Source organism: Bipolaris oryzae, assembly GCF_000523455.1.
Source record: "Bipolaris oryzae ATCC 44560 unplaced genomic scaffold scaffold_116, whole genome shotgun sequence".
Taxonomy (NCBI): domain Eukaryota; kingdom Fungi; phylum Ascomycota; class Dothideomycetes; order Pleosporales; family Pleosporaceae; genus Bipolaris; species Bipolaris oryzae.
The window spans coordinates 1-26,815 of NW_006911392.1; the positions used below are offsets into that span (position 1 = coordinate 1).

The following is a 26,815-nucleotide window of genomic DNA, read 5'->3' on the forward strand; positions in this document are numbered from 1 at the left end:
GATACTTAGTCACGGGAACTTTTCGTACGAAAAGAGCTTAGGGTGAGGGTATAAAGTAGGAGATGTCGTACGACAACTTTACTCTTCTTATCTTTCTTCTTCTGTATCATAGGTTAATGCATACTCGTTCGAAGGCCTCTTCACCCTTAACAAATTCGATACCAACGTTCCTCGGTCTGAAATTAGGCTGAGGGTGGCGACGCGACGGATAAGCAAAGTTAAAGTTTTGCAGAGTAGCCCTTGCGTTTATTACACCTTTATCATATAAGTAGTAAATATTCTACAGAATGACCAAGATCACGGTTGATCTCAGGACACACATTCAGTCATCGCCAACTAGGCATTCCATCTCCATGTATCATCCCCGTCGGTCTTTACCTACCATTGTGCTCATTCCTTACTTTTCTATCCAATCCTTAATCACCATTGTCGGTCATTACTGTCAGATCAGTTCGAAACCATGATACAATACTTTCTTTTTAACATCGTTTCGTGTCTCTTGGTGGCCTCTGGACTTTCTGCAAGTGTGCCCCCAGCGTCACTGGACCATCCCCGATTACATAAACGAGCCTCCGGACCAAGTGCTTGTGCCCAAGTCGCCCACCTTAGTGATGTCTGGAAGGCGGATCCAGCGAATAACGATTCTTATACACCTATGCCTGCAAAACTGGCGTATGGTAAGAGCTTTAAATAAGGCTGTATATTTATGATACGTAGCTAGACTGACTTTACAAGACTGCCTTACTTCAGTTCCGTTCAATCAGAGCGCTGCTCTCGCTTTAGTCAATAACACCAAGCCAATGCTAAGTTTCCAAACGACTACTTTTATTCTCAAGAACCCACCATGGGATTGGGCTAGAAAAGTTCGACCTGGTTATGATCTATTTGGAGAATTGGAAAAAGTCAGGAGAAAGGTGGCTTCAGGAGCCTATGCAAACGAGCATCAAGTAAGTTTGCCCTTACTATGCAACTGTAATATGCGGAAGCTAACAGATAAGTTTGGCATGGAACTTTTCCAAGTTTTCCAGTTCGCTCATGATGGACATCTTCAATGCTACCCCGATTCCATAGGCACAGCTTTTGCTTTTCGACGTGGGGCTCCTCGTCTGGTCTCAGTTTCTGCAAATGGTTACGACCTTCCACGTGTCTACTCCTTTGATGATGTGACTGCTGAGTCACTTGGTGGTAAATCATTCAAGGCTTCGCCAATTACACATATTTATGGTCAAGATGTTCAATCATTATTAGAAAATGATTCAAAGTGGGATTACGGCACTGATTTAGATGCAACTTATAATGCTCTCTTCGCTTCTGTAGCTGGCGGAATGTCACCGAAAGGCGTAGGTTACCAAGGAAACTTCCACACATGCGGGGATATGGACGCTGTCTATCCTGGCCCTACCACCATTTTGCGGTTTGCGAATGGTACTCAGAGATCGTTCGAAAACAAAGCCTATCTCACAGTTCCCTTTGATGGCATCTCTGATGGAAAAACCCTGTATCAAACCTATTACAGCACTCCGAAAATTACGTCCGACGATGACCCTGATTCACAGACATCATCAAACTCCACTTCGTCAAATTCCACGTCGACAACCACATTTCCACTGCCGCCAGGATACCCGCCACCTATCTTCCTTGAGTCAACACAAAATTATGGTGGATTCTACCTTGACAGCTTCTACTCAGATGTTGCTGTACTTACCGTACCAACATTTGATTACAGCTCTGATACCACAATCGTCACGCAGGATTGTTTAGCCAAGTTTGTTACTGAAGCTAAAGCAGCTGGAAAAAAGAAGCTGATCATTGACCTTCAAACTAACGATGGTGGTAGCGAAACACTTGCGTACAATCTATTCAAAATCCTATTTCCCAGAGGACGTGATCATTCGGCGGCGATGCGCTTTCATGCAACCGATGCCAGCAGGCTTTTGACCGAGAAACTTTCAAAGCTTGGAGATCAATACCCGCTTTCATACCCGAGCCCTCTCTACGAAAACTCAACTATACCAACTAATTACTTGGTAGCACAAGAGTACAATTACAACATCATGACCAACACTCAGGGCCAGAATTTCAAGAGCTGGAAGGATTACTTCGGTCCACGTTTCCACAACGGCGATCAGTTTTCTAGCCTCTTCAGATTTAATTTGAGTTATTCAGATTGGACAAATGGTATGTATGGCTATGGGAGATATTCATCCTACACCCAGCAGCCATTTCAAGCCCAAGATATCATCATCCTCACAGATGGAACATGTGCTTCATCCTGCTCTGTTTTTGTGGACCTCATGCGGACGATCAAAAAAGTCAAGACTATTGCAATTGGGGGCCGTGCACGTTACGGCCCAATGCAAACCATTGGTGGTACCCGTGGACCACGAGTAATGTCTTGGACCGACTTGAACCTTATGATGCAGCTTGCAATTCAAAATTTCAGCACACCCGAGGAATCCGCTCGATCCATGAAGACTCAACTAGCTACCCTTATGGACCCCCTAGCGTCTGACCGTTCAGTCCCTGGTAGTATCTCAAACATCAATTTCGCAGATGCTATACGTGATGGAGATTGGTCTAATACCCCTCTACAATTTACTTATGAGTCTGTAGACTGTCACATGCTATTTACAAAGGGAATGGCAGTTGATATAACTGCTATATGGAAGGCCGTTGCGGATTCAGCCTGGGGTTGGAAGAACCACTGCATTGACGGTAATCTTCAAGGTTGGGGCAGATATTGGCGTCGAGAACTGTACGAGCGTGAGCTTACTCAGCACGAGAAAGAGCTCTCTAAGAGAACCCGGGAATGGAGAGAGAACCTTAAGCCTGAAGACTTTGCAATTGATACAAACCGCCGTATACATCAGGCTAGGCCCCGACCATATTAGAGTCCTACTTTCCTTGAATGGTGTTTTAATGCTTTAATCTTTGTCAGCTCTTTGTCTAGGAGGATTATTTAATCAGAGTAATATGATTCATTTTCTAATTCCTTGCACGTTACAATCCGGGCTTTATCCATAAAGAAAAGAAAGTCTATCAAAGACAAGGATTCAAGGATATTATAGAGTAATAGGCTTACAAACGTGATACTACCCTAGTATCACGATAGTGACTACAATGGTAACAAGAATAGTAATGGAAATTGTCTTCGTACCAAGTTCTACAAACGGGTGACCTTGGCATTTATGCCTCTTGCCACCTTTTATTATTACACTAAGACCCTTTCTGTCTTGAATAATTCTTCGGAACTAATGGTGCAAGGCTGAATATCCTGAATATGCATTCTCGCCTATCTACACTGATGTGGATTGGAGGCTTGGGGCTATAGCCGCCACGTTGAGAATACGATTGGCTGAGCTGCTGGCCCAGAGTCATAGCGCTTGGGGATCATACATGAAGGCACATATAGCTTTGTTGTGTGCCTCACTGACCCTCTGAAGGCTGAAGAAACCACCTTTATGACGCGTTTCGCAAGCAAGTGGAAATCTATCCCAGAATATTGCGCTAGTGTCGAGATAAACAAAACAAAAGTTTTCAGCGATGGGGCCACAATATATATGAAGCGAGATAATTTCATCATCTTGTAAGTTATATAAGTATTCCAACGCTGTCTTCGGATACTGTGTACAGCACAAACACAGCTCACTCTTTTGCTTCGACGTTTTTGATCTCTGATATCAAACCATGTTGTCACTCTTTTGTTGGACTAGACTGCTTATTAGCACCGTCGTTCTCAAAGCTACTCTTGTCCTAGGAGCATCTCACCTTATCAAGCGTGATGGATCATCTCCTTCATTTTCATTTAATCCGGGCACCACAGAATATTGCTGTTGGTAATTTAGTGTAGCATCAACTAAGAACTAACAGCATCTCCACTGCCCAGTTCTTCTCCTAGAAACCCGGCGCTGGCTCCAACCGTACCGGGCTATAGGCCAATACATACGCATGCATTAGCATTATCAGCCACACACCTACTTCTGCAACTCTCATGACGACCACAACTAGCAATAGTACCGAAACTCTATCCCCAGTTCAGGACGGCATAATTCGTAACTATAACAGCTTCTACCTGGTAAAGTCATGTGGCACTTGTGACAAGATTTCCTCCGGCAATAGCATCACTTCCGCTCAGCTCATCTCCTGGAATCTAGTTGTTGGCGGCGGTGAAATTTTGTAGGTTGCTTTTCCTCTAGGTCCAGCTTTCCATTTTGTTTGTGCTAGAGATGTGGCGGAGGAGAGAGGGATTTAGGACATGGATTGAGTGGTTCGTGTAAGGGAAGGTAAAAGAGGCATTGATGTGGCCGGATCTGTTATGATAGAAGCATCTAAGGCTGAGACCAAATGCGTTTTCTGGTGATGCCATCTTGGAATCAAGCTGACAATATCCTTCAAAGCTCTCTCATCTTCATCGTTCCCGTGACCATCGTTAGCATCGTCAATCGTTTAGATCTAGAAGAAGTAGAATACGACGGTACATACACATATCAGCTCTTAATAAAATCAGCATACATAAAGAGTTCGTCTTCGCACTCAGCGAGACAAGACTGTTCTAAGAACATGCACTAGCTTTTCAGCTTTGCCATCTTCCCATTCCATACACCTCCAAACCACAAAATAGTCCGGTCGAACGAGCACGCAGCCGGACTCTGCCACACCTCGTAGCTTCGCCCAGTCAAAATAGCGATCTTCATAGTCCTGGCGGAAGCCAACTTGACGTACCACAAGTGGTACGCCGAGCGTTTTTGTCGCCATCTGGGCTGCCCATCGCCAGTCGTCGCCTCCGATACCAGTGATCAAAGTGAAGCAGCCTTTTCCAACGAGATCAATCGTTGATATTGGCTTGGATGGAATTGCGTGGCTGAGCCATACGTGTGGAAGATGCGAGCCAGGATATGTGGTCGGATGGTAATGCTCCAATGGATCCTTGTCAAAAGCAGGCGGCCCGTCCTTCTCATCTTCCAGATAGACTACTGTCGAACGATAGCGCTGATTCATCTCAATGCCAAGACCGTGCTCTTCTCGATCAGTGAGTCGGATTGCCTCTTGAAGTTCTTTGCGTTTTTGCTGGCCGAGGGTAAAGTTCTCTTTGAGTGCAGCTAGAACAGTCGCTCCCTGCTTGCTATCGGGTTCAAGGCAGCCAAAAAGCTCCCATATCTTTACGTGGTTGCGGAGCGATGCATTGGCACTGCAAAAGTCAATATTGAGAAGCTGACAATGTAGAAATGCTACTGACTGAGTCACAACGTCTTTACCGATAGGCTGTCGCTCGTCATTATACGATGACAATATTGCTTTCCCCGCCCATCCGCGTTGAACATATGCGACTTTCCAAGCGAGGCTGTGAGCATCCTGTATGCAAGTGTTCGAGCCTAGTCCATGATTCGGAGGATGGCGATGGACGGCGTCTCCGAGGCAATACACATCTCCTTTCGAATAGACATCTGCAAATGTCTCGTTGATCGCCCATGTCGACACGGCCTTGATCTTAAAATCAATAGAATTGTCGCCGATCAACTCTCGTACTCTCCCCACGTAGACCTCAGGCCTCCTAGTTTTCCTTTCTACCCCTGGTCTCATGACTAACCCAACGACCCATTCATTCCACGGGTTGACCATACGGATACATGAAAGAAATGCCCAATCAGGGGTCTCTCGATCGGGCTGCAGAATCCAATGCAAATCACCTATGCGGCTCTTCATCAAATGCGCCATGTCTGCCTCAACAAGAAGGTTGACGGCAAATCCACCGCCTGGCTTCTCCGTAAATGGGAGCTGTAACGCCTTGGCGATTCGACTACGCCCGCCATCGGCGCCGAAAAGATATCTCGATTTCACGCGATATGTGTAATTGGTGACCATATCTCTGAGCGTACTAATGACGCCTCCGTCATTCTCAAGTTGCTCGAATGAAACATGTTCTGTGTCAAACCGACAATGGAATCCGTTTTGAACAGCGTAGCGAGTAAGAATTGGTTCAAGCTGTGTCTGTGGCAAATCAATCACGACAGATGGGCTCGCAAGCTCATAATCGCCCTATGGGCAGGTATTAGTCCCCTTGTTTTGTGCTCATGCGACTTTCCAAACCTACTTTGCGCTTGGGTGAGTTGCCCCATGAGTATATGCGCGCGTATTCTTCACCTGCCATGCTCGCGGACCATCGCGTGTGTGCCATGTAATCATTACTAATCCCTACCTTGTAGCATTCATCGTCCAGCCCAATGTCGCGAAGACAATCTTGGAGAATCAACGTCAATATCATCTAATAATGTACTCACATACCAAGTGTCGCCATGTTTGTGATGTGTGGCCGAGGCGTGTCCGCATGGCTGCGTCGATTGGTGACCATGAGGCCTTTGAGTCCTGCTGTTCAGTCAGCAACGAGTCCACGCATACATGCTGTTGCAGAGTCTACCATTCTGGGCTAGGAAGCAGGCAAGGGATCCACCCGCAGGACCCGTTCCAACAACGAGAAAGTCGACGTCCGTCATGTCGGCATTTCCGGTCCCGCTTTTGATCGCATTGATCATGTCATTGGTGGCCATATTGACTATAAGACTTGTGAAGCAGCTGAGGATTTACCGATCATAAAAATCAAATCTTCGTTGATGGATCCGGTTATTGACAGGACATGGTCATACAATACGCTGAGAGACCATTTCTATCCGCATGGTCCACGCTGCTACCCCATGCAAGCCCACGGAAGCAGTGGGAGAGTCAAGCTATGTTCAGAACCCCATGAGTAGTTGATTTCCTTTAGCGCCATTCTGATCCACCCTACCAAAACCAGTTCCCGCTGCATATCATAGAGGTTATAGAGACTAGCCCAGAACTTCTTAACCCCTGAAGGGGTGCTTGATACTTCGTGGTGGTATTTGCACCGACCCTGATAACGAAATAAATAGACCCTTACCCAGGATTACTTATTCCAGAAGTACATGTAGTGTCCGGCTAAAGGTGGTGTCCTTGATTGCAACGACCACGCGACCCCATTCAGACGAGCTCTGACGTGGCACCGCTCTGTGCAGTCAAAAACATCGAAAATTTTCTAGCTTTACTAGTGAAACGCTACTCGCTCCACAACTTGTGATTTGGAGATGGGGTGCCAAGGACTAGCCCTGTTTTGCCTTTCCCCATGGGGTCACCGAGGACTAGCTCTTTTCTGCCTCTCCCCATGGAGCCACCGAAGACTCGTCCTTTCTTGCCTCTGCCCATGAAGCCACCAGGATGACAGTGAAGATGGCAGCAATATATAGCATGGCTCACTTCTACTAACTAGTGGACATTCCTGTTGATCGAGAATCTTATACACCTCTCCGATCTGCTGCTCCGACCAACAATACTCGCTGATGTAACGCCACCATAATGTTATTGTTTCTCATATCAATCGGTCTTCCATTGGCATTATTCTTCTATGCCTGTTCTAGTATCGGCCGACAGCGCCGATATATGCCAAATGGTAATTCAAGAATAGCGAAGCCGTCGAGTTATTGAAACACGAACGACTTACGGTGACTAGGGCCCCCTACATCGCCTTTCTTCGGAAACTTGTTTCATATTCCCTCGTCCAAAGCGTTTCTTCAGTACGAATGATGGTGCGATTGAAACTTATAGAACCTGAACTAACCCACGTACAGAATGAGCGAATGGGCGAAACGATATGGCAATGTCTATTCGTTGACCGTTGGCCCGAGCAACACTATTGTGCTTAGCGGCCGACACGCTGTTAAACAAGTGCTGGACAAAAAGAGTGCTGTCTCAAGTGACCGGCCAACCAGTCTGCTTCGGCAGCAGCTTCTAACAGGGGGAGATCACTTGCTGTGGATGGATGCGACGCCTCAATGGCGCGGCTTGCGCAAGCTGATTCATGCCGATTTGACGGAAGTCGTGTGCACTAGCAGGAACGCGCCGCTCCAGCAGGCCGAAGCTGTGCAGATGCTGTACGATATGATGCAAAGCTCGGCCGATTGGAAGCGACATATCGAACGCTACACGAACAGCGTAGTCTTGTCCATTAGCGAGTCTCCCACATCAAAACGATAGCCTGAAAAAGATTAACATCTTGTTCAGTTTACGGCATTCGATGGCCAGATATCAACAGTTCGTATATACTGCAATTCGAGCAGCTATTGCGTGACTGGACGGCGATCAATCAAATCTGTGCCACTCCACCCATCGACGTTTTTCCAGTCCTGAATTGGGTATCAGAGCGATTCCTTGGCAATTGGAAGTCCCGAGCGCGTGTTGTACATGATTCAATGCGTGAATTGTATGATGGATTACACGAGGTGGTACTTCGAAGGAGAGAGCGCATCGGCTCCATCAACAGCATCGTCGATCGAATCCTGGATCAAAATGATAAAAGTGCCCTAACTTTCCATGAGATTTCCAACCATGCGGGAGTAGCAATCAAAGGTGGTTCCGATACTTCGGCAACTGTGCTGTTCAACTTCGCCTTAGCAATGGTTTTGCATCCTGATATACAAAAGAAAGCACAGGCCGAGATTGACCGTGAGGTTTCGTCTGATCGCATACCTAATATATCAGATGTCGGCCGCTTGTCCTATGTGATGTCTATCATCAAAGAAGTCCTGAGGTGGCGGCCGGTCGGGGGTATTGGTATTCCGCATCAACTGTCCGAAGGTTAGCATCTTCACGAATATTTTCATTTTGCGAGTTGCAGGAACTGAAAGCGGCAGATGTCTGGCTAGATGACCAGCTGCTACCAAAGGGATCGACATTACTTCTCAACGCTTGGGCAATACATCAGGACGAGAAGCGGTACCCAAATCCTGACAAGTTCGACCCGAATCGATTTCAAGGATGGACAGCTTTCTCTGCAGAGTATGCCAATGTTGCGGACCCAGAGAAGCGCGATCATTACGCGTATGGTAGGCTTGTTCGCTCGCTGGAAACGTACCTCCTGATAACTAACTCCAGCCGCAGGGAATGGTCGACGAATATGCCCTGGCATACATCTTGCTGAACGCAGTCTCTTCTCCGTCGTATCGAAGATGCTCTGGGCGTTTGACATTGAATTCACAAACGATCCCTCGACTGGCAAATCCATTATACCAGACAGCAGCATAACCACCGGCTACAATAAAGGTTTGGTTTTGTGCGTGAAGGATTTTCCTGTCGAGATGAAGGTTCGATCTACAGCCAAACGAAGTATTGTCGAGGAAAGCTATCAAGCAGCTTGCACAGATATCTTCGCCAAGTACGATGTTCTGGGCACTAGTTCAACTTTTTAGATGTCATCTTTGCAAATTGAATACGGTTCTTTAGGATCCATGGTTTTTCCTGGTGCATCATCGGGGGATATGAGCTGTATTTCGATGGTGCCGAGTGACCACCTATGCTGACACATGACGAAGTTCGATTTCTTGCTTCCGTAACAATTAGAAGGAGCAGCTTATGTTCTCTGCTCAGTATTTGCGCACGTTTCACGGCGTCGATTTTCTGAATGACATCTACAAATTCATCGAAGCACGCTTTAGCGCCAGGTCTGTGAGCGACTGAACGGAGGTGGACGTCGAAGAAGTGAAAGATAGTTTTCGTGGAGAGTAGAGACAGGCGTTTTGCCTCGCATCTTGTAGATGCCGCTATGTGGCACTTCTTGAGTATTTTGACCCCAAAAGACGACAACATCGAAGTCATTGGAACCGTTCCGCAACACAGCATCTCCTCCATTGAGTGCGTTGTTTATGTCAAGACGTTGGCAGGCTCCCTCTCACCGGACCTTACTTGACATCCTGTGCCAACCCTGTAACGTATCCGGCGCCGAGAAATCGCTTGCTGAGTCCCCTGACTTTGTGAGGTATGTAAGGGAAGCGATTAGTATGCGTAATTGCGGAAGTGGAGCTCGTCTAATAAACCTATGCGACGCAGCCGGAATGAATGTCAAAGGCGCGGAAGTTTTCGAGGGACGGGTGCTCACACACGACATATCACCAGCCAGTTATCCCAATGCTCTTATTACTCGTTATTATTTTAATGATCAAAAGATGGGATAGCAATTGATGTAAATGTCGGGCGCTCAATGATATCCTGACTTTGCTTCCAAATTGCGGGACTGAGTTGACGCTCCTGTTGTTTTTCAACTTGTTCTATGCAACGGACGAGAAGTCGAAGAAACCCGCACCTCTGTCTCAAGGACGATAGCATGCATAACTCACGGCTTACTTCAGGTCATTCGCATTTACTTGCCACGCAAGTCTGTCCGCCCTTTGAGTTAGAAGTTAGTGGGCACTTCCAAAGTAGGTTTGAGATCTTCCTAGCACGAAGCTAATGAATGAAGTGGAAGTCTAAAGAGCGAAGATAGTGGAATATCGCAGTGCTTAAATACAGGCTGCAACACTTTACTGCCTATAGCTATTGCCCATGGTTGGCTAAAAGTAGTGACTCCACGGCTGAGACAGGCTGGCAGAGACAGGCAGAGGCGAATGGCTTAACACGACTGACTCTTTGTCGTTGCATTCCATTGAGTTGAATGGCTTTGCAACTCGGTTTCATGCTTAATATGCAAATACCTTATTGCTTGATATGTAGATTGCCGATTTCGCGCACTGCTCGAGCCAGCGATTTTGCTACCTGTACTCGAAGGAGAGACAATATCTTTTCGCCTCTCAAGATTGGCACTCGGATCTGCGACGGTGAAAGCTCCGAATCGCCGAATGCAGCCTTGATATACAGAACCAGCACTGCGTAGTATATTGCGGACGGTACGTGAGGCGCTTCGTGTTGAAAGTATTGCTGGTTGTCGGGTACCTCAATGTTTCGTCTGGAGTCCACTTGTACGGATGGCAAGATATTCTCCGCGGCGGCCAATAATCTCTCCGCATGCCAACATGCAATTTCGTGTTCATGGCTTCTCAACCAAATGTTGATACTTTTTGACAGTGCAGCGGCCCGGTCATCGGCTTGGATCGAGCTGCGGTCGGTGTACACCAAGGACTGCAGAACCGTGAGTCTCGCATGGAGCATAATGCACATCGCATGGTACAGAGAGAGTTCCGATAGGCTCTTGCAATTTTCCAAATGTTGCACGTGCGCGCAGGTGTCAGTAGCCAATTCTACGAAATCTGGTCTATAAAGACGGTTCGTAGGCGTAGGAGGTACGTCTCTACCATTAAAATCCCGGGACGGCCGAAGTGCTGACTATAAATAAGGTACAAGCGAAGCTAATGATACCAGGGTTAAAGAAAGTCTATAGACATAGGCGTTACTATTGATAATCCTAGTAGTAGCCAGAATAGTCTAGGCTAATTTACTATTTAGTGTTGCGCAGCGTGCTACGTCGTGCCACATTTTCGAATGTGGTCTTAGCATAATAATAACACGGTAAGAGTCTAGAGTGTAGAGTGCTTTAAGTAGTCTATCGCATAGCTAGTTAGTTAAGCCAAGGGATTGGGATAGGCATAAGTTCTTTATTACTTCGTTGCTTCTGTATCTTCTGATTTAGTGATATTACTACTTAAGGTTTTAGCGTATTCTGTAACTGCCTAAGAGATATAAGGCGAAAGAAGAGACTTAAATAAGGTACAATAAGTGACTTGCTGTATAGAGACTGCCTTAGAAGGCGTCCTCTAGCTCGTAATACCTATTATTCCCACTGTATAGTCCATACACACTCAATAGGATAAACTATAAGTTAAGTCAACTTAAATATAGATATTATAAGAAGTCTCTTAGATACCGTTGTTATAACCTTAAGGGCGGATGAATTGCTTCTAGGTGTATACTGCAACGAATGGTACTATGTGATATTAATAAGTGATTGTTATGCAGAGAGGTGTACTAACCTTCTCTAGTAGGAGTCGACAAGCATTATTATATATGACCTTAGCCACGTCTATAGATCTAGATACTACACTAAATAAGCCAACTACCGCTGCTATTACAAATATGTATTTAATTATGTGTTTTGTCGTCTTGGGCGTAGCTTTACGATACAGATTAAACATCTGTGAAACGTGCTATTTCAAAAGCTCTAGAAAGATCTGGATAATGTTACTGTTATGGCTGCGAATATTGGGTGGTGTAGAGTACTACATCTTCCGGCGTGTGTCGCGTGAAGGAGAGACTTATCGTGACCGCACATTAAAGTATTCAGATATGTAGGCTGTTAGTCGCGATATTAGACTTATAGGTTCGAGTTACTATTCTGTTCGCTTCAACAGCCGCGGGTTATACAGATCTATCTCTTCTAGCCAGTTGTACTCGAAAGGCTGCGACTATAGTCTAGGCAAATTAAAGAAGTAGTTAAAACTAGTAAGAGCGATGTTGTCTTGGAGACCAAAAGAGTCTAATCCCTTAACATTTACGTCTGGAATGTGGGTTTCTTAGTTATGTTGAGGCCCTGAAGTTGCTAGTGAAGTGCCTGCTACTTGCTCTCGGAGAGCTTAGTTCAATCTATTACCCTCTCTCACAGATACAGGGGGTGACATGACTGATAGATGCTCTAGACTAAAAGCAATCTGCTCCGTATTGCTTTTATAATAGCATTGCTAAGACCTCTTGCAGTAAGAGTCACAGGGCTGCTACCCATCACATGTAACTTTTCGCTCACGACATCTCACGCATGCATGTCGCACACGTTTACGACCACGTTAGTTCTCCTTTGCGGTAGACGCAAGATTCAGGGTCTTCGAGCAAGACTTCTCGTGCGTTACTCTAACATCTGCCCTTTAGAATAATCTGCGGCATACATTACACCAATATAGTTTTTCTCCGGTATCTAGAGATTAGGTCAGTCCCGTATTTACTAGGGTAGGGTAACAAGTAACAACGTGTTCGGCGGTGCCTAGCAAGGTACTCTATTCGAGAAAACACCCGGGAACAGTACTCGCACTACAGTGGATACTCAGCAACTAGCATCAATTGTCGGGATGATCGCTCACCTGCTTTTCCGCTCGGTCCGGACCATTCATCTTCGGCGACGGAGTAAGTAATGGGGAGGAAGCAAAAGCTAGAATTGATGAAGGTTTGGGTGGGGTCGTACCGGAACACTGACCCCATAGTCCCGGCAGCTAGCCGAGATGTACCCCATGCTTCTCCCGACACACCACATGCCTTGAACTGCACCAACTACCATATGAAATTTTGAAAACGGCCATCGGACGTAGGTGGGTTTACGTCAAAGCTAAGCCTAAATTTCTGTAAAGAGGTGCCATCTTGTGAGATACCTAGTCTACGAGCGCCATAAACCTTGAGGTATAAGCATCTACACCTAAATTCCGGATCCGTAAAGCGGCGAGCTTCTTCTACTGGGTGGCCAGTTTCAAAGATTTGCACGGTACGCTAACCATACCCGCCACCATATCGTGGCGCATCTTTTGACTATGATAGCCTTTCGTTCGTCCAGATCCGGCGAGGTTGGGATCTGACACATCATCTGAAATCGGTTGCAGCAAAGTCAATTATGGGGGCCCAAACAGCAAGTGTATGGCCTGCTGAGCAACATCCAACCCGCTGGGAAGCCGTAGACGCCCACCAGGTACTATCAATCTCAGCCATAGAACGTTTCCGAACAGCCCTGATGCACGGTGAGGGTGACGCCGTCAGTCACAATGCCGCCTCCCTCGATTTGGATTCTTGCCTTGCAACGCCTATAGCTGAAGCTGGCTCACGGCCATATACATACCCACTGATACCTTTATATGGGCTGCAAGCCCTCCTGTCCGACAACGAACATGCAGCCTTGTGTCTTGAATATTGCGACACTTTTGGAACACACGTCTACGTCAACGAGATAAGCCCCGAGGGAATCGCAGCTCGATTAAATCCGCCATATCTGCAGCTGGCGTTGAATTGTATTTCCTCGGCCTTCTCGGACTCGCAAGCAAAGACGCAGGAAGCATCATCATACGCCTTTCCTGAGCACCTTTTTCAAGCTGGCTCCCACATTTGGCTAGTTATGATGGAAGTCGATCGTCGCGAAACCCGTAGCGCGAGGGCAGTAATTGCTGTAAGTCTGACTAGAGCCTTTTCCGATTCCGCCCATATCCTCAGCATTCAGTAGGCAGCCCTTTTGTCAACATACGGTATAATCACATCAGGAAGTATAATCAAGCGAAAAACGATGGGACTTCTTAGTAACGTCACGAATGTTGGTATGGATCTGTGTCGCAATAATCGCTGCTGAACTTGACTAGATCATAAGACGGATCCGGATGACGGATGATTCTCCGTCTGCATATACTGCATCGAGTGTATCCGAAAGACATCTAGTAGGAAAAAGGTAAGTGGAATCGGAATCGTAAGTCCGGGTTAAATCCAAGCTAACTAGTTGCGACAGCGTACTTCTATGCTACGTACTATTGATTGATACAATTCACGCCTTGCAAAGCAATACCGCGCCAAATTACTCTATCAGCGAGCTTTCTTTCTGCATGCCACAATCGGGCTATCCATTTCAAATGATCAATGGTGCACTGCTTCATGGTCAAGCTATTCCAAATGATCTTGGCAATCGCGAAGATGCTCTAGCATTGTCAATTGCGCTTCTCTCGAATATCATACAAACCCACAAGATGTACTTTGGGCCATTAAGTGTACACATTCGTCCAGATCCATGGAACCCTTACCGGCCGCTCACGTGGAGATCGGAGCTCACGAATACTGTCGCAGTGTTCAACAGTGCGCTCGCTCGGTGGGAAAGTCACTTCCTCCAAAAAGCAGACCATGATGTACTCGCCTTGCACTACTTTACAAAGCTCTATCTCATGGTTCCAAGCATCGCGGAATTTCCAAGCCTGGCTCGTGGCGATGCGATCCGTTCAGTACAATTGGCGGAACAAATGGTCATCCCCGACGAAGCATGGGAGACCGCGTGGGACGTCTTTGAGCATGTTGACTTAGCTATCAAGGTGAAAGAGTACAGGATTTCAATCTGGCTACCCGAAATTATATTCTTGTCGGCTGTGATTGTCTGGCGCAGCCATTCGAACAATGGCCATCGTCGGAGATATGGAGGTCTTCGGTCACTTGTCATGTATCAGAATTTTCTGCTACGATTACCATGGCCATGTTGTAGGGAAATGGCGGCAGTTCTGGATCTGCTCTCGGGATCGGAAGAGATGACGTTCCCGACGTATCTGTCTCCTCATCTGCCTCGTCGCCCACCGCGCACGTGACAAACATGGAAAGTTATTAGCATTATCAAAGCAAGCTTTGAATTGTAAGAGTACGATCTCGCATTCTATTATTATGTTGATAATTTCTTACAACCCCTTCTACTATACTACTCTAGATCTACTTCAACCTTTGGTCCAGTATATGTCTTCCTACCGCTAATGAAGTACCATGAGACGGCTAAAATTACAGTCCCACCAAATGTAAGAGAACTGAAGTTCATCGACTGTACGGTGACCGTAGCTGTACCTGGCCAGAAGGAAAAAAACCACATGACAAACAAATATCCGCAAGCAAAAAGGTTGTTGGCTATTCCAAATACTCCGGGAACTTTCCAAGGTCCCCATTGTAGGGTTTCTGGGCCGACCATCACAGCGCGGTCGCTGTAGGGTCTAATGCCCTGGATCCGTCGCCAAAGGAGCAAGGTGCAAACAATGAAGTATGAGGCATAGAGGCCACCGATACTAAGATTGACAATGTTGCTGAAAGCGACGACTGATCCAAGTGCGATGGTAGATAGAAGCATGGAGATAGCAGCCGTTATTCCGATCGTGATAACAGGGATTCGTGTTCGAGGGTGGAGCTTCAACCAATCTTAGCCTTGAGAGATAGGGTTGATAGAGGAGTGTTCACCTTTGTTACTTGAGCCGAGAAAGGTACAGCATTATCCCTTGCAAAAGACCACAACTGTCGAGAAGTTGCGGCCATGAGGCCGACCAAGCAGCAAACTCCAAGAACCCACATGATCATAGCCATTGTTGCCGCCCCAGCAGGTGATCCTGTGCTCTTCAGAAATACATACAAGTAAGCATATCCCAGCGTGGCAGATTCTTTGATGAGCTCGTCTAGATTCCCGAAGCAGAACAGATATGCAACGATCATTGCAAATCCCAGAGTGCCATTCAGCAGTACACTAAATTGAATAACTCGCGGGATCACCCTTGTTGCGTTCTTGACTTCTTCCGCTATCTATGTAAATCGTTCTTAGCAAAATAGACCGAACGTCAGCTGGATGAATACTCACGTGAACACATGAGTCGACCCCTGGGTGTGTTAGCTCACATGTCACCTTTTACTGTATTCAGACATTGATCACTTACCAATGAGAGCGAAAACGGAGGATGGTAGACCAACCATGAAAGATAGCGTCTGAGTTGACCTTTTGAAGTGAAGGTACTACATTAGTCTATGATCCACAAGTATCATCGGGGTGAGATAGTTACCAGCCTCCAGAATTGACAAAAGTAGTGAGAATTGAAGCATCGCTATGATCTCCAAGATACACCATAGGAATCAAGATGGCGAAGAACCCCAATACGTGGAGAATGAGGATCAACCCTTCGAAATGGGCCAAGGTCTTGCTACCGACAGTGTTGATTATCACTGCGAAGGCAAGCAATGCCCATCCGATCAGCATTGCTTGGTAGGGCTTAGGAGTGTATTCGGGCTTGACTAGCAAGATTGTACTCTGCAGGACAGCTCCGCCCAAGTACGCTGACGAGGCAGTCGTAGCCTGCCAGCCAATCAATGACACCCATCCAGTGATGAAGCTCATGAATTTACTCCACGACCTTGGTGCCAACAATGCGACCCAGCTGTAAATGCGTTAGTGAATGATGGCAATTCGAGTGTTGATGGGGACGCTCACTGATACTGACCGCCCGCGGTTGGTGCCATGGACGACAACTCGGACAGGACTGTATAGATTGAGATGGAGCCGATCCATATCAGTATATAGCCCCAGAAGACACCTGCGGGGCCGCCATTCAACAAACTTGGGGTAGAGACTCTACGACGTGGTAAGCAAGCCGCGTTCGGTTGAAATTGTAGCCTCTTTGTGGACTCACTGAAGGATCCCCTCCCAAGTGGCCAAGACCGTGCAAGAGAACCCAAGGATTTGCATAAATCCAAAATTTCGCTTCAACACTGGTTTCTTGCCCAATCGCATAAGATCCCGCTCATCTTGAGTGAATACTTCATCGCTCGAGACGACTGCTCCAGATTTCATGCGATTTTCAAGTTCCATGGCGGCAGCTTGGTCGTGGACGGAAAAGGATATTTGTCGAGGTTTCCCTGAAAAGTTCCAAGAGAAATGGCGTTTTATGTATAAACTCTATGCAGGCAACGCGGCGATCTAGCAGGCTCCTCCCGTTGCTTTTAGGCGAGTTGGTCCCAATTTACCCTGGTGTTCACTAAGCGCATTCAGCAAAGTCAGCGAAATCAGGTCACAATTGCTGCCACACGGGATGCGACAAAGCGGGGTCCCTGTATCTTTGGAAACGTATCGCTTGGGCGAACGCCATTTGCAAAGCTTAGTAGCATCTACGTAGCTTAGCACTGTTTCGCGTACCAAACCTAGAACATGAGATGAACTTTGACGATCTATTCACCGTGAAAAACCAACGATCGCGCCTTTCTTTCCTACACCTAAGACAGGACAGAAATTTGTTGCGCCGTTGGATTCGAGTGCGACCACTCGGTGGTCTGTCGATTATTACTCAATTGGAAGGTACTCCCCTGCAGTGCTCCGAACTCTATGCACCGGTTGAAAAAGCCGCGCGAGCCCGCCATCCTGGTTGCAATCGTCGACGGGAACTCAAAGTTTTGATTTGCCGTCATGGTCTCACACTTGAGTCAGGTTTGTTGTGCGATATCGTATTCTGAAACTAATGTTCGATCTAAGTGTTGACAATGCGCACATGGATCGCACTACTAGTTGCCTGTCGCCGATAAAGGCTTTGCGAGCTGGAACAAAATGCAGAAGAGTATATGCAGCATATAGCAGGGGTTGATTTCCAAAGAAATGAAAAGCGACACATGCATGCCGCGCGTGCAGATGTTGTTGCGGCGAGAATGTCACGGCGTAATTAGACGTAGACGGATACGATGTCACGGCCGGGACGACCACCAAAAGGGACAAGGTATCAGAACAGTATATGGTACAAGTGTTGTCTATCCCGGTAGTTGCGGAGGTGAGCTAAGTACAGGATCCCAGCCAAGGCGCTATACCCAAACAGGGTAGCTCCCGGCAGTGCCATAACATACGAACAGGGCTACGAACAGGGCTACGGAAGATGGCAGTTCCTTGACATCCGCCGAAAGATGCCCCATGCACAGTCGAGACCTGTTGGAATGGCATGTGTCGGTGGTATAATGCAGCCTGAAAAATAGCCACAAGCGTACATCGCCTGCAATCAGGCTGTTCTAGGATTATTTTTTTAAATGTATCAATCTTTAACATGGACTGTTCGGCCCAGGGGAGCTAAGTTTCTTATGTAGAGCCAAGTCCTATGAAAACTAGTCTTCGCATACTGACAACATAAGCCACAATAGCCAGAAGAAAGAAAAGTAAATCTTGTCTCCATGGACGTTGGGAAGACGCCCGCATTTCGCGATGGCCATGCGGCGCCGCTGATCCAAATCCTCGCATGGCTATTCATGGCCTTTTCAACACTGTCTGTGTTGGCACACTTTGCTACGAAGAAGGCCATGTCAAGACCATTCACAACAGCCGATGGGATACTGTCAACGGCGCTTGTAAGTAACTGAACAAAACCCTCAGACGACGTATGTCCTTGACTTACATATTTCAAGATTCTCGACATAGGACAGGCTATCACATTTCTGAGTCCTGTTGGTCAAGCGATTGGAAACTCGCAGTCTGATTATTCAAAAGATGCAATCATGCAAGCTTGGAAGGTAAGACAGTTTTCTGATTGACAGGACGCAGTGCTAAGTGTTGCAGGCCATGTATATTGGAGATATGCTCTTTATATTCACACTTGTTGCTGCAAAGCTTTCGCTACTGGTTCCTTTTACGGCAGTGACACCGGTTGTCAAGCACCGCTTGATGATGTACACAACAAGTGTAGTCACTGTTGTATGGGGAATAACCGCAGTCTTTCTGATTGCTTTCCAATGTCCATGGCCACAAAGATGGGACATTGCGAACCCACAATGTATAGACTTTGTACGATTGACTCCAAGATGATATTTTGTTTTAGATGGCTGACATTCAACAGCGCAGTATCCGAACATTCAACGCCGTAATGAACATCATAACCGATTTGGCGCTAGCCATAGTACCTACATTGATGGTGATACCACTGCAAGTTGGGTCCGACAGAAAGCTCACACTTTTGATTGGATTCTGGTGTCGCATGATGTATGTTTACCTGATTTTATGGGAATACTTGGCCGCAATCACTGACAGACAAAACACAAAGTGTTGTAGCAGCATCGGCCGTCCAAATCTTTTTCGTCTCCAATCTCTCCTTGCAGGACAGTAATCTGCTCAATACCATCTGGCCCATAGTAGTTAGTGGACAGGTTGTTCAAGTTACCAGCATCATGACCTCGACGATACCATTCCTTAAGCCGTTTCTTGTTAGTCTCGAGTCGTCCCTGACGCTCAGTCCGAACAGCGCAGTTCACACGACAACATTAGGCTACAAGACGACAGGGAGCACAGGCCGCCATCCATCGAGTTATATCAAGATTGGGACTCCAAGCAGCCAAGGCGCAAGGAACAACAACAAGCTTAGCAACATCTGGGTCACGGCAGATTTTGAAGTCAAGGGAGAGCCTAGTATGGAATTATCCGAGCGGAGAGGGAATTGAAGAGCTGAGGAACACGGGGGGCTCTAAACTTGACAAGATGGCGTGGACCAGTTGCACCAGTCTCTGGTATGTATAATGATAGTCACACACACACACACACACACAATGAAATGTGAGATGGAAATGTCAGCAGACTGGGTTCATGAGTAGCATGTGTGCACTTTTGATGATTACCTAGCTAACACGAGCGCCAACATGCAGAAGCACTCATGGGCCGACTATTCACAGGGCAGGACTAAGAACAGACACAGGTACTTAGTATGTACAGACATAAGTAGTATGTAGCGCGAGACATGGGTCAAAGTGGCGTGATGGACGGGCTGTGGGCGGACGAGCAATATCTCTCCCGCGCCGGGAGGAGCCAGGGAGCCAGGGAGCCAGGGAGCCTGGGACCCTGAAGTCGACCGGGGTGGGTCCATGTGCTGATTGGCCACTAATCCCCGGTAGGTCTAGTCCATCGGCTAAAGGCGAGGCTTCCTTTTTTATCTTCTCATTCTGCCACCTGTCACCCACACTCCTGGTAGCGCCGCCGTCTTCGCCTCTCCCTGCTACTTGAGGGCTACGCCTCGATTGTCATCCAAACGGCCTCCATCTGTCGGTCGTATCCTTGCCTTGAATTCCATTGTCCAATCAACAACACTAACGCCACAGTCCCTAGCCCGGCCAATCCCTATCTTCTGCACCACACATGTTCGCAACACTTGACCCCGGCCGCTTTTCACTCCGGAGCAGCTGAGCAGCCAAGTAGCAGTGAGACGAGTAAGCTCATCGCCGATGCTGCGCTCGTCTTGTGGTGCTTAGTAGGCTGGGCACAAGATCTCGCCTATCGTATTTCACAGGGCTTCGTTCCCTTAGATTGCGCACAAATATTCCGCGATACACACTACAGTACACTACCATGGGTCAGGGAGGTATGACTGCACCCTGCACCATGGCAAGTGTCACGGCCTGCCAGTCTTCGTCTAGACCTTGTCCAAATGCTCAGCCTTCTATGGGTTGCACAAGTCGAACGCATGCGTCAATACCCTGAGACTCCTATCAAGTTTTGTAGGCACATGCGCGCCCTCATATCTGCCCACTCAACAACATCATCTCCCAACCAGAATTGGTGTTTTCACAATCAAACTACTCCGAGTGTGAGCCGTTGCGCTTGCTAAGCAAACCATATCTGCGCTCAGTATGTGGCATGCTATTCCAACCGATTGTGTGATTACGAGTAGCATTATTATGGTTGCTAGACCCTCCCTGAACCCTGTATTCTACCAAGACAATGCAACGTCTACCATCTTGCAACAGTAGCAGGCAGACCCTTCGCCAAGATGGTTGCCCCGTTACACTGTTTCTTCAACTTTGATTAGCTATCCAGTCCATTAGCTAATCAAGACGCTTAAATCACAATGTATGCACCCCCACATAGCTTCCTTTCAAGTGTAATACCACAAGGAAATTCCATATACTATTGTATCGGCTTGCAAGAACTTCATGATTTCTTTAGGTCTGCGCAGCAAAAATGTCTCCATCTTCAAGGGCAGAAAAGATGCGAGCCGTGGACACAGGGTTTCTTGCCCGGGTCAACTAACGGCTTACCGCCTCTGTAAGTACTTCGGCTCTCAACCCCGTTCGTTCAGGCGATCCCCTTGAGAGTTGACTCTGAGTCATGCACGGAGTGGTATCAGAGACATTTTTACAACAATCGTCATTTTTGCAAGCAATGTAACCAGACCCAGTATGCTACTCCATGGTCTTACACTACATGCGATGTATACCTCTCGGCTCTATCATACGGTGCTTGATATGAAAAAGAAGCTGCGAAAACAGCGAGCAACGTGAGTGGTATCTCTATCTTGCGGAAACTTCATGATGGAGACAACGAATGTGATTTCGCTTTCTATTGCTCATAGTGGCAATGCCATAAAGCTCCACGGATTGAATTTCATCGCGGTGCCTCTGAATGTGGCCGGTACCATCTCCCGATGCGGCAACTCAAGCTCGGCCGTACCTAACGAGACCCATTGCGGTCTGGCCATCTTCAGGCCACCCTTTGGGGCCAAAACGCACGTAACCGTACCTGAGAGTAGAAGGAAGTTACGTTCATCAAGGAACTAAGTTTCCGACAAGGGTATCTGGCTAAATACATCAAGATCTTGTGGAGATTAGGCAACCTCAAATCCTAGTCCGTCTGTTCTGTCCACCTACACTGTATCATCAAAGTAGGCATAGATACTGTACTAGAGCAGAACACAAAAATAACAAAATTGGCTGGATCAGGCATGCTAGTTTCAAGAAGAGGTTAGACACAGGCCTAATCACTCATTGTAGGAATAAACCTCAGCTATGCTTTACATGGGTATCATAGAAAGGGATATAGCTCTTCACGATTTGGCACTGCGTTGTTTTACTACAGCAAGGGCGCTAGAAATCTCCTTGAGTTTAAACTCTCCATCACGGATCTGGGCCTAGAATGTGGGTGGCATAACAACACAGGTACTATTTGAGTGAAGAAAAAACTACAAGCATCGTTGAAGGTGCTCTACAGTGATTTACTTAGAGCTAACCTCACCATCCCACCTCGGTGTTGGGTCCAATCGGAAGTACTTGGTTGTAAGACAGAGTGGTCATTTTAACAGTAAAGCTCGGCTGTTCGGTATCTCCAAGAGGAATATCCTCCGTCTCGGCTAGCCTCGCGTTCATCCATAACTGTACATATATGGCAAATCTCCCTGCAGTTGTTCAGTATGCCTCAGTCGACCAAGATTGAGTGTCGCATAAGCGTATCGTGGCTGTGATGCCGCCTGGCTTACATTCAAAAGCGCTACTCGTTCGAGACACCAATGCAATACGAGTTACCGACCACGAAAGCCGTAGTTGACTTGCAGGATGGATTCTAGTATGTTTAGCTAAGCCTTTGTTGTAACACCACATCAGAACTCACCCATGCACCGACCGAGTAAATGGGCAAACGGTGCGCGTTGGCAATATGATTACAGTCTGTCATCCATGGTTCGGCTATTTGCCATGCGTTGCAATATTGACTAGTGTCTGGCAATGCGGTCGTTGGTGGCTCGACGACATACGCGCTGGCGGACCCAAGCGCGCATAGAAAAACTGAGGCCTGAAGCAATGAAGATATCATGATTATTTCTCGTGTTAATGAGTGCAATAAAAAAAAGCTGGGAGAATGCTGCGACGATTATTCTGCAGACCAACAATGACTATTTAAGCAACGAGTGGGGCAGTCTGAAAGGAGCGGCCAAGTCTGACTAGTAGGTCGTAGATCCAATTATTCCCACTTCAGGAAATTGACATCGTGTCTGCCGTCTCCCTATGTGGGATGGCGTAAGGCGAGCAGTCAACCGCGGACGGGTAAAGTCTTAGTGTGATTCCTACGCGGCACACTGTGAACATGGACATGCGCGACTATCGATGAAATTGGTAAAAACTGCATGATTTTATTTAAAGATCAGGCAAGAATCTATAAACAGGTCAGGAGGATTGTAAGGCTCCTCAGAGTATTATGAGCGGCCTCACAAGCCGCACTATTGCCAAGGTTAGAATGAATAGCTTTGGAGAACAGCCCACATGGCCATTTTAGGCTGAGACGCCAAGCTGAAGGAGGAAAGCAATCCTACTAATCATATTGCATCTTTATAACCAATGGAAACAAGGTCAGGTCAACCACTAGATGCTGTCTGCTAGATGGGTCTTTGTCATAATCTTACGACGAGAACAAGAACAAGAACAAAGATAACAAGGTGTTTAGCTAGTGTTTTCAGTTTGACTGTCCGGCCTTAATACAAAGTTCCGTTAAGGCTTTGCACACTTAAAGTCGAATCGTATAAAGAATACTTAACTAGCTATGCCAGTATGCCTACCCGTAAAGCGGGAAGGTATCTAAAATGCTACCAATCAACTCCCATAGATGCTGCGCAACGCTAGTGAACAGTGGCACAATGGCATGATATGAGAAAGGGCACAAAGGATATCTAGGTCAAGAGAGTCGATTGTATTGCAATGCACCGCAAACCTTCTACGTCGCAAGAGCTGGCAACGGCGTCAGGGCCATTTACTAGCTTACCGGCTGAAAGTTAAGATTTAAAGTTTCTACCTTCTTCGTATTGGTCGTGGTGGTACTTCTTCGCGTTATAGCGTAAGATTGAATTGAGCTAGGGTTTAAGAGAATATAGCTGCTCCACTAGACCATATCCAGTTATGTTCTCTTTACAGAAAGTCCCATAGACAGTAGCGTAACCTTCGAAGAGAGTTTTTCCTGAACTAATCTCTTCCAGATACGCCATTCACCGACCTTGTGTAGAATTTGAAGATCGAGGATGAGGTCAAGGGTAGGTAGTGCGAGCCGATACTTCGCATACTGCGTTAAATTGTTGTCAGCGGAAACCTATCAATCTGATTCGTGCACATTGGAATCCAGTGCATGAACCTCGTGACAACCATCAGGGAATAACACTGTAGTGAATGATGCCAGCTTGGATGTATTGTCTACGGGTTGAGTCCTCGATGCAGCTATCACTCAACCATTTGGCAGGTCGAAATTGAAAAAACCATTACCCTTTACTCGCATATCCAGAACCCCATTGATGATCCATCCACCCAAGGGAGTCCTCTTGAATCACTGTTACTATAATGCCGTTCGTAGTGATAGTACCTGCCGTAGTGATAGTACCTGCAGCCCACAGCTGGGAATACGCGATTTCGTTGATGATACCACCTCCCCACTAATGTATCTTGTTAGAAGTTCCAATCAATGCGATCAAGGTAAACTGCAATGTTTTCCTATTTATGGGTCACGTATAATCTATGTAAGGAACTTATAATCACACTAAGAGCAAGACATAACGTCCGCTCGTTTTATACATACTCCTGGCCCCTTGTGGTATAAATTGGGTCCTCATGGTTCGAATGTGAGTCCGAATGTCGCATAAGGGTCGCTACTTTCCGCATGTTGCACAGAGTCCAAATCTGGTGTACTCGCATATTGCCTGAGTATGCCATTATCGATATCATCTGTCTTGTTCGTGATAACTCCTGGAACAAGAATTTTTCCTCCATAGTACTCTCCCGTTCCAATACCTAATAGGGAGACGTAGGATTTGATATTCGAGTCAGAGGTCTGTCACTGCACTAGATTCGCTTCTTTGGATAGGTGCTAATAGATCACGCCTTAACGATGACTTAGAGAGTTGACATGTTCATCTTGGGTCGGGAAGAGGTGGTCTCCGTGAGGAATTTAATGACATTCCAGGCGTGGGCCATGTCATATCGTTCGAAAGAACTCACGTGACGTTTCTGATATACCAAACATTTGCCTCAAGCTTCAGCCAAAGCTGTGGGTATAGCACGTGGCATATTACATATGTTACCTATTGCTAGCTCACTTTTCTTGTAGAGTGCCCGGAACGAACGGTTGACCGGCTACAACTCGGAACTGGGCGGACATGATTTGAGATGATAGTCATTGCCTCACGGAATTCATCTCTATTCGTCCTGAAATGCATAATTATACCTTCGCGCTTGTACTACGCGTACTTTGGCAGCGAGGCAAACAAGCATCCAATTCAAGGATAAAGGTGGTGCATTACGCTGAAGAGCACCCAGGCTGAAAGGAACATAAAGCGGCCTAGCGCAGATCATGGCTATATGTCCAGGTTATAACCAGACTTGAGGAGGGAACGGATCTTGGTACTGGTACTGCTAGTATGTGTAGTTCTATTGGGATTACGATAACGATGGCTGGAGAAAGCCCGAGTATTACAGACGCACCAAATCCGGGCGGGCTGAGACACAATACATTCCATGAGGATAAACCTGTAGATGGGCCGCAAGAGATAGCAATCACCATACTGGTGTTTTGATAAGTCGACGAATATGTACTCATCTGGACTGCTTACCCCTCATGTACACTATATTGTGGACCACGCATTATCAATAGGAACCATAGCACCGTTTATCATTTGTGATTCGTCTGAGGCGAGGAAAGCGATGCCCCGCGCGACATGATCAACACCTATGTAGGGAACAGGTGTTCCCTCGTTATCTTTGGATACGTGAAGCTGCACAATCGGGCTAACAGAGTAAGCTATTGCCATATATAGCGAGTGGGAAGAAGACTTACAAAAAAGTATTAAAGCCGGCCGAATCAAAATGCTCCATCTGCACTGAACTTGCAATGTTTGTGGCGACACTTCCTGGCAGCACGCCATTGCAGCGAATTCCTTCATTATGGAACCGCCACGCAACATTCTTGGTAGCACCAACCTATTGCTGCGTCAGTACTAACCATGCACATGGGAATTGTCTACGTACTAGGCCATGCTTGCTGGCCGTGTAAGCAATTCCTGCACTCGCGCCAGACATGCCCGCCTTGCTAGCCACGTTGACAATTACACCCTTTTTCTGTGCCTTCATGGCGGGAAGTACTGCCTTCATCATACGAATCGGCACATTTAAATTAATAGCCATGACTCTTTCCCATTCTTCCTCATGGATAGTATCGGCGCTACTCCACCCGTCGCTAATACCCGCGCAGTTGACCAAGACATCGATACGATCGTGCTTGCCAATGCATTTTGCCACGGCATGTTCAACGGCTTGGGAATCAGTAAGATCGGTCTGGTAGAAGATAAAGGTCGAAAAGTCCTCGGCCAGCTTTTGAGGCTGTGCACCAATGTCTATGCCAAAGACAGAAGCTCCACGTTCCAAGAAGAGGCGCGTTGTCGCGAGGCCAATACCGGAACTGCACCCGGTGATTATAGCAACCTTGTCTTGAAGGGAAGCGATAGACATTGCGCAGAATCGAAGCTTTATCAATAAGACTGGACAATAGGATATGATTTGTACGATGGTGATGCATGTGATTATTTGGTGGGCGATGCGCAGCGCCGGAAAATCTAGCATGACGTCAACGGTTAGCGCGATCACCTGGGTTAGGGTTAAACCTACTTGGGTGTTCAAAGGCACAACATAAGTTTACATGTATTCTTCTACGACTCTACGCCTACAGTGACTGCTCCGAATCCAATCATACAAATGGAGTTCGCCCTTG

At 46.9% G+C, this 26,815-nt stretch overlaps 7 protein-coding genes across 7 annotated transcripts; 4 read left to right on the plus strand and 3 right to left on the minus strand.

Annotated features, from left to right (window-relative positions):
* Window positions 1-460: 460 nt before the first annotated feature.
* On the plus strand, window positions 461-2,891 carry COCMIDRAFT_7254 (uncharacterized protein; the record flags this gene model as incomplete). Its single annotated transcript, XM_007691995.1, has 3 exons — window positions 461-677; window positions 736-947; window positions 999-2,891. The coding sequence occupies 3 exons, from the start codon at window positions 461-463 to the stop codon at window positions 2,889-2,891; spliced, it is 2,322 nt and encodes a 773-aa protein (XP_007690185.1).
* Window positions 2,892-4,533: 1,642 nt separating this feature from the next.
* Window positions 4,534-6,545, minus strand: COCMIDRAFT_38749 (uncharacterized protein; the record flags this gene model as incomplete). Its single annotated transcript, XM_007692002.1, has 5 exons — window positions 4,534-5,188; window positions 5,237-6,036; window positions 6,092-6,237; window positions 6,283-6,363; window positions 6,416-6,545. The coding sequence occupies 5 exons, from the start codon at window positions 6,543-6,545 to the stop codon at window positions 4,534-4,536; spliced, it is 1,812 nt and encodes a 603-aa protein (XP_007690192.1).
* Window positions 6,546-7,638: 1,093 nt separating this feature from the next.
* COCMIDRAFT_38750 (uncharacterized protein) lies at window positions 7,639-9,254 on the plus strand (the record flags this gene model as incomplete). Its single annotated transcript, XM_007692003.1, has 4 exons — window positions 7,639-8,017; window positions 8,071-8,643; window positions 8,700-8,891; window positions 8,947-9,254. 4 exons carry the CDS (start codon window positions 7,639-7,641, stop codon window positions 9,252-9,254), a joined length of 1,452 nt encoding a protein of 483 aa, XP_007690193.1.
* A 4,169-nt stretch (window positions 9,255-13,423) lies between these two features.
* COCMIDRAFT_28228 (uncharacterized protein) lies at window positions 13,424-15,137 on the plus strand (the record flags this gene model as incomplete). Its single annotated transcript, XM_007692000.1, has 3 exons — window positions 13,424-13,969; window positions 14,157-14,242; window positions 14,300-15,137. 3 exons carry the CDS (start codon window positions 13,424-13,426, stop codon window positions 15,135-15,137), a joined length of 1,470 nt encoding a protein of 489 aa, XP_007690190.1.
* Window positions 15,138-15,244: 107 nt separating this feature from the next.
* Window positions 15,245-17,161, minus strand: COCMIDRAFT_38752 (uncharacterized protein; the record flags this gene model as incomplete). Its single annotated transcript, XM_007692004.1, has 6 exons — window positions 15,245-15,718; window positions 15,769-16,104; window positions 16,160-16,179; window positions 16,236-16,294; window positions 16,359-16,730; window positions 16,983-17,161. The coding sequence occupies 6 exons, from the start codon at window positions 17,159-17,161 to the stop codon at window positions 15,245-15,247; spliced, it is 1,440 nt and encodes a 479-aa protein (XP_007690194.1).
* A 1,337-nt stretch (window positions 17,162-18,498) lies between these two features.
* Window positions 18,499-19,755, plus strand: COCMIDRAFT_101285 (uncharacterized protein; the record flags this gene model as incomplete). Its single annotated transcript, XM_007692008.1, has 5 exons — window positions 18,499-18,672; window positions 18,730-18,834; window positions 18,881-19,105; window positions 19,158-19,300; window positions 19,362-19,755. The coding sequence occupies 5 exons, from the start codon at window positions 18,499-18,501 to the stop codon at window positions 19,753-19,755; spliced, it is 1,041 nt and encodes a 346-aa protein (XP_007690198.1).
* Window positions 19,756-25,673: 5,918 nt separating this feature from the next.
* On the minus strand, window positions 25,674-26,556 carry COCMIDRAFT_101277 (uncharacterized protein; the record flags this gene model as incomplete). Its single annotated transcript, XM_007692009.1, has 3 exons — window positions 25,674-25,836; window positions 25,886-26,028; window positions 26,077-26,556. The coding sequence occupies 3 exons, from the start codon at window positions 26,554-26,556 to the stop codon at window positions 25,674-25,676; spliced, it is 786 nt and encodes a 261-aa protein (XP_007690199.1).
* Window positions 26,557-26,815: the final 259 nt, after the last annotated feature.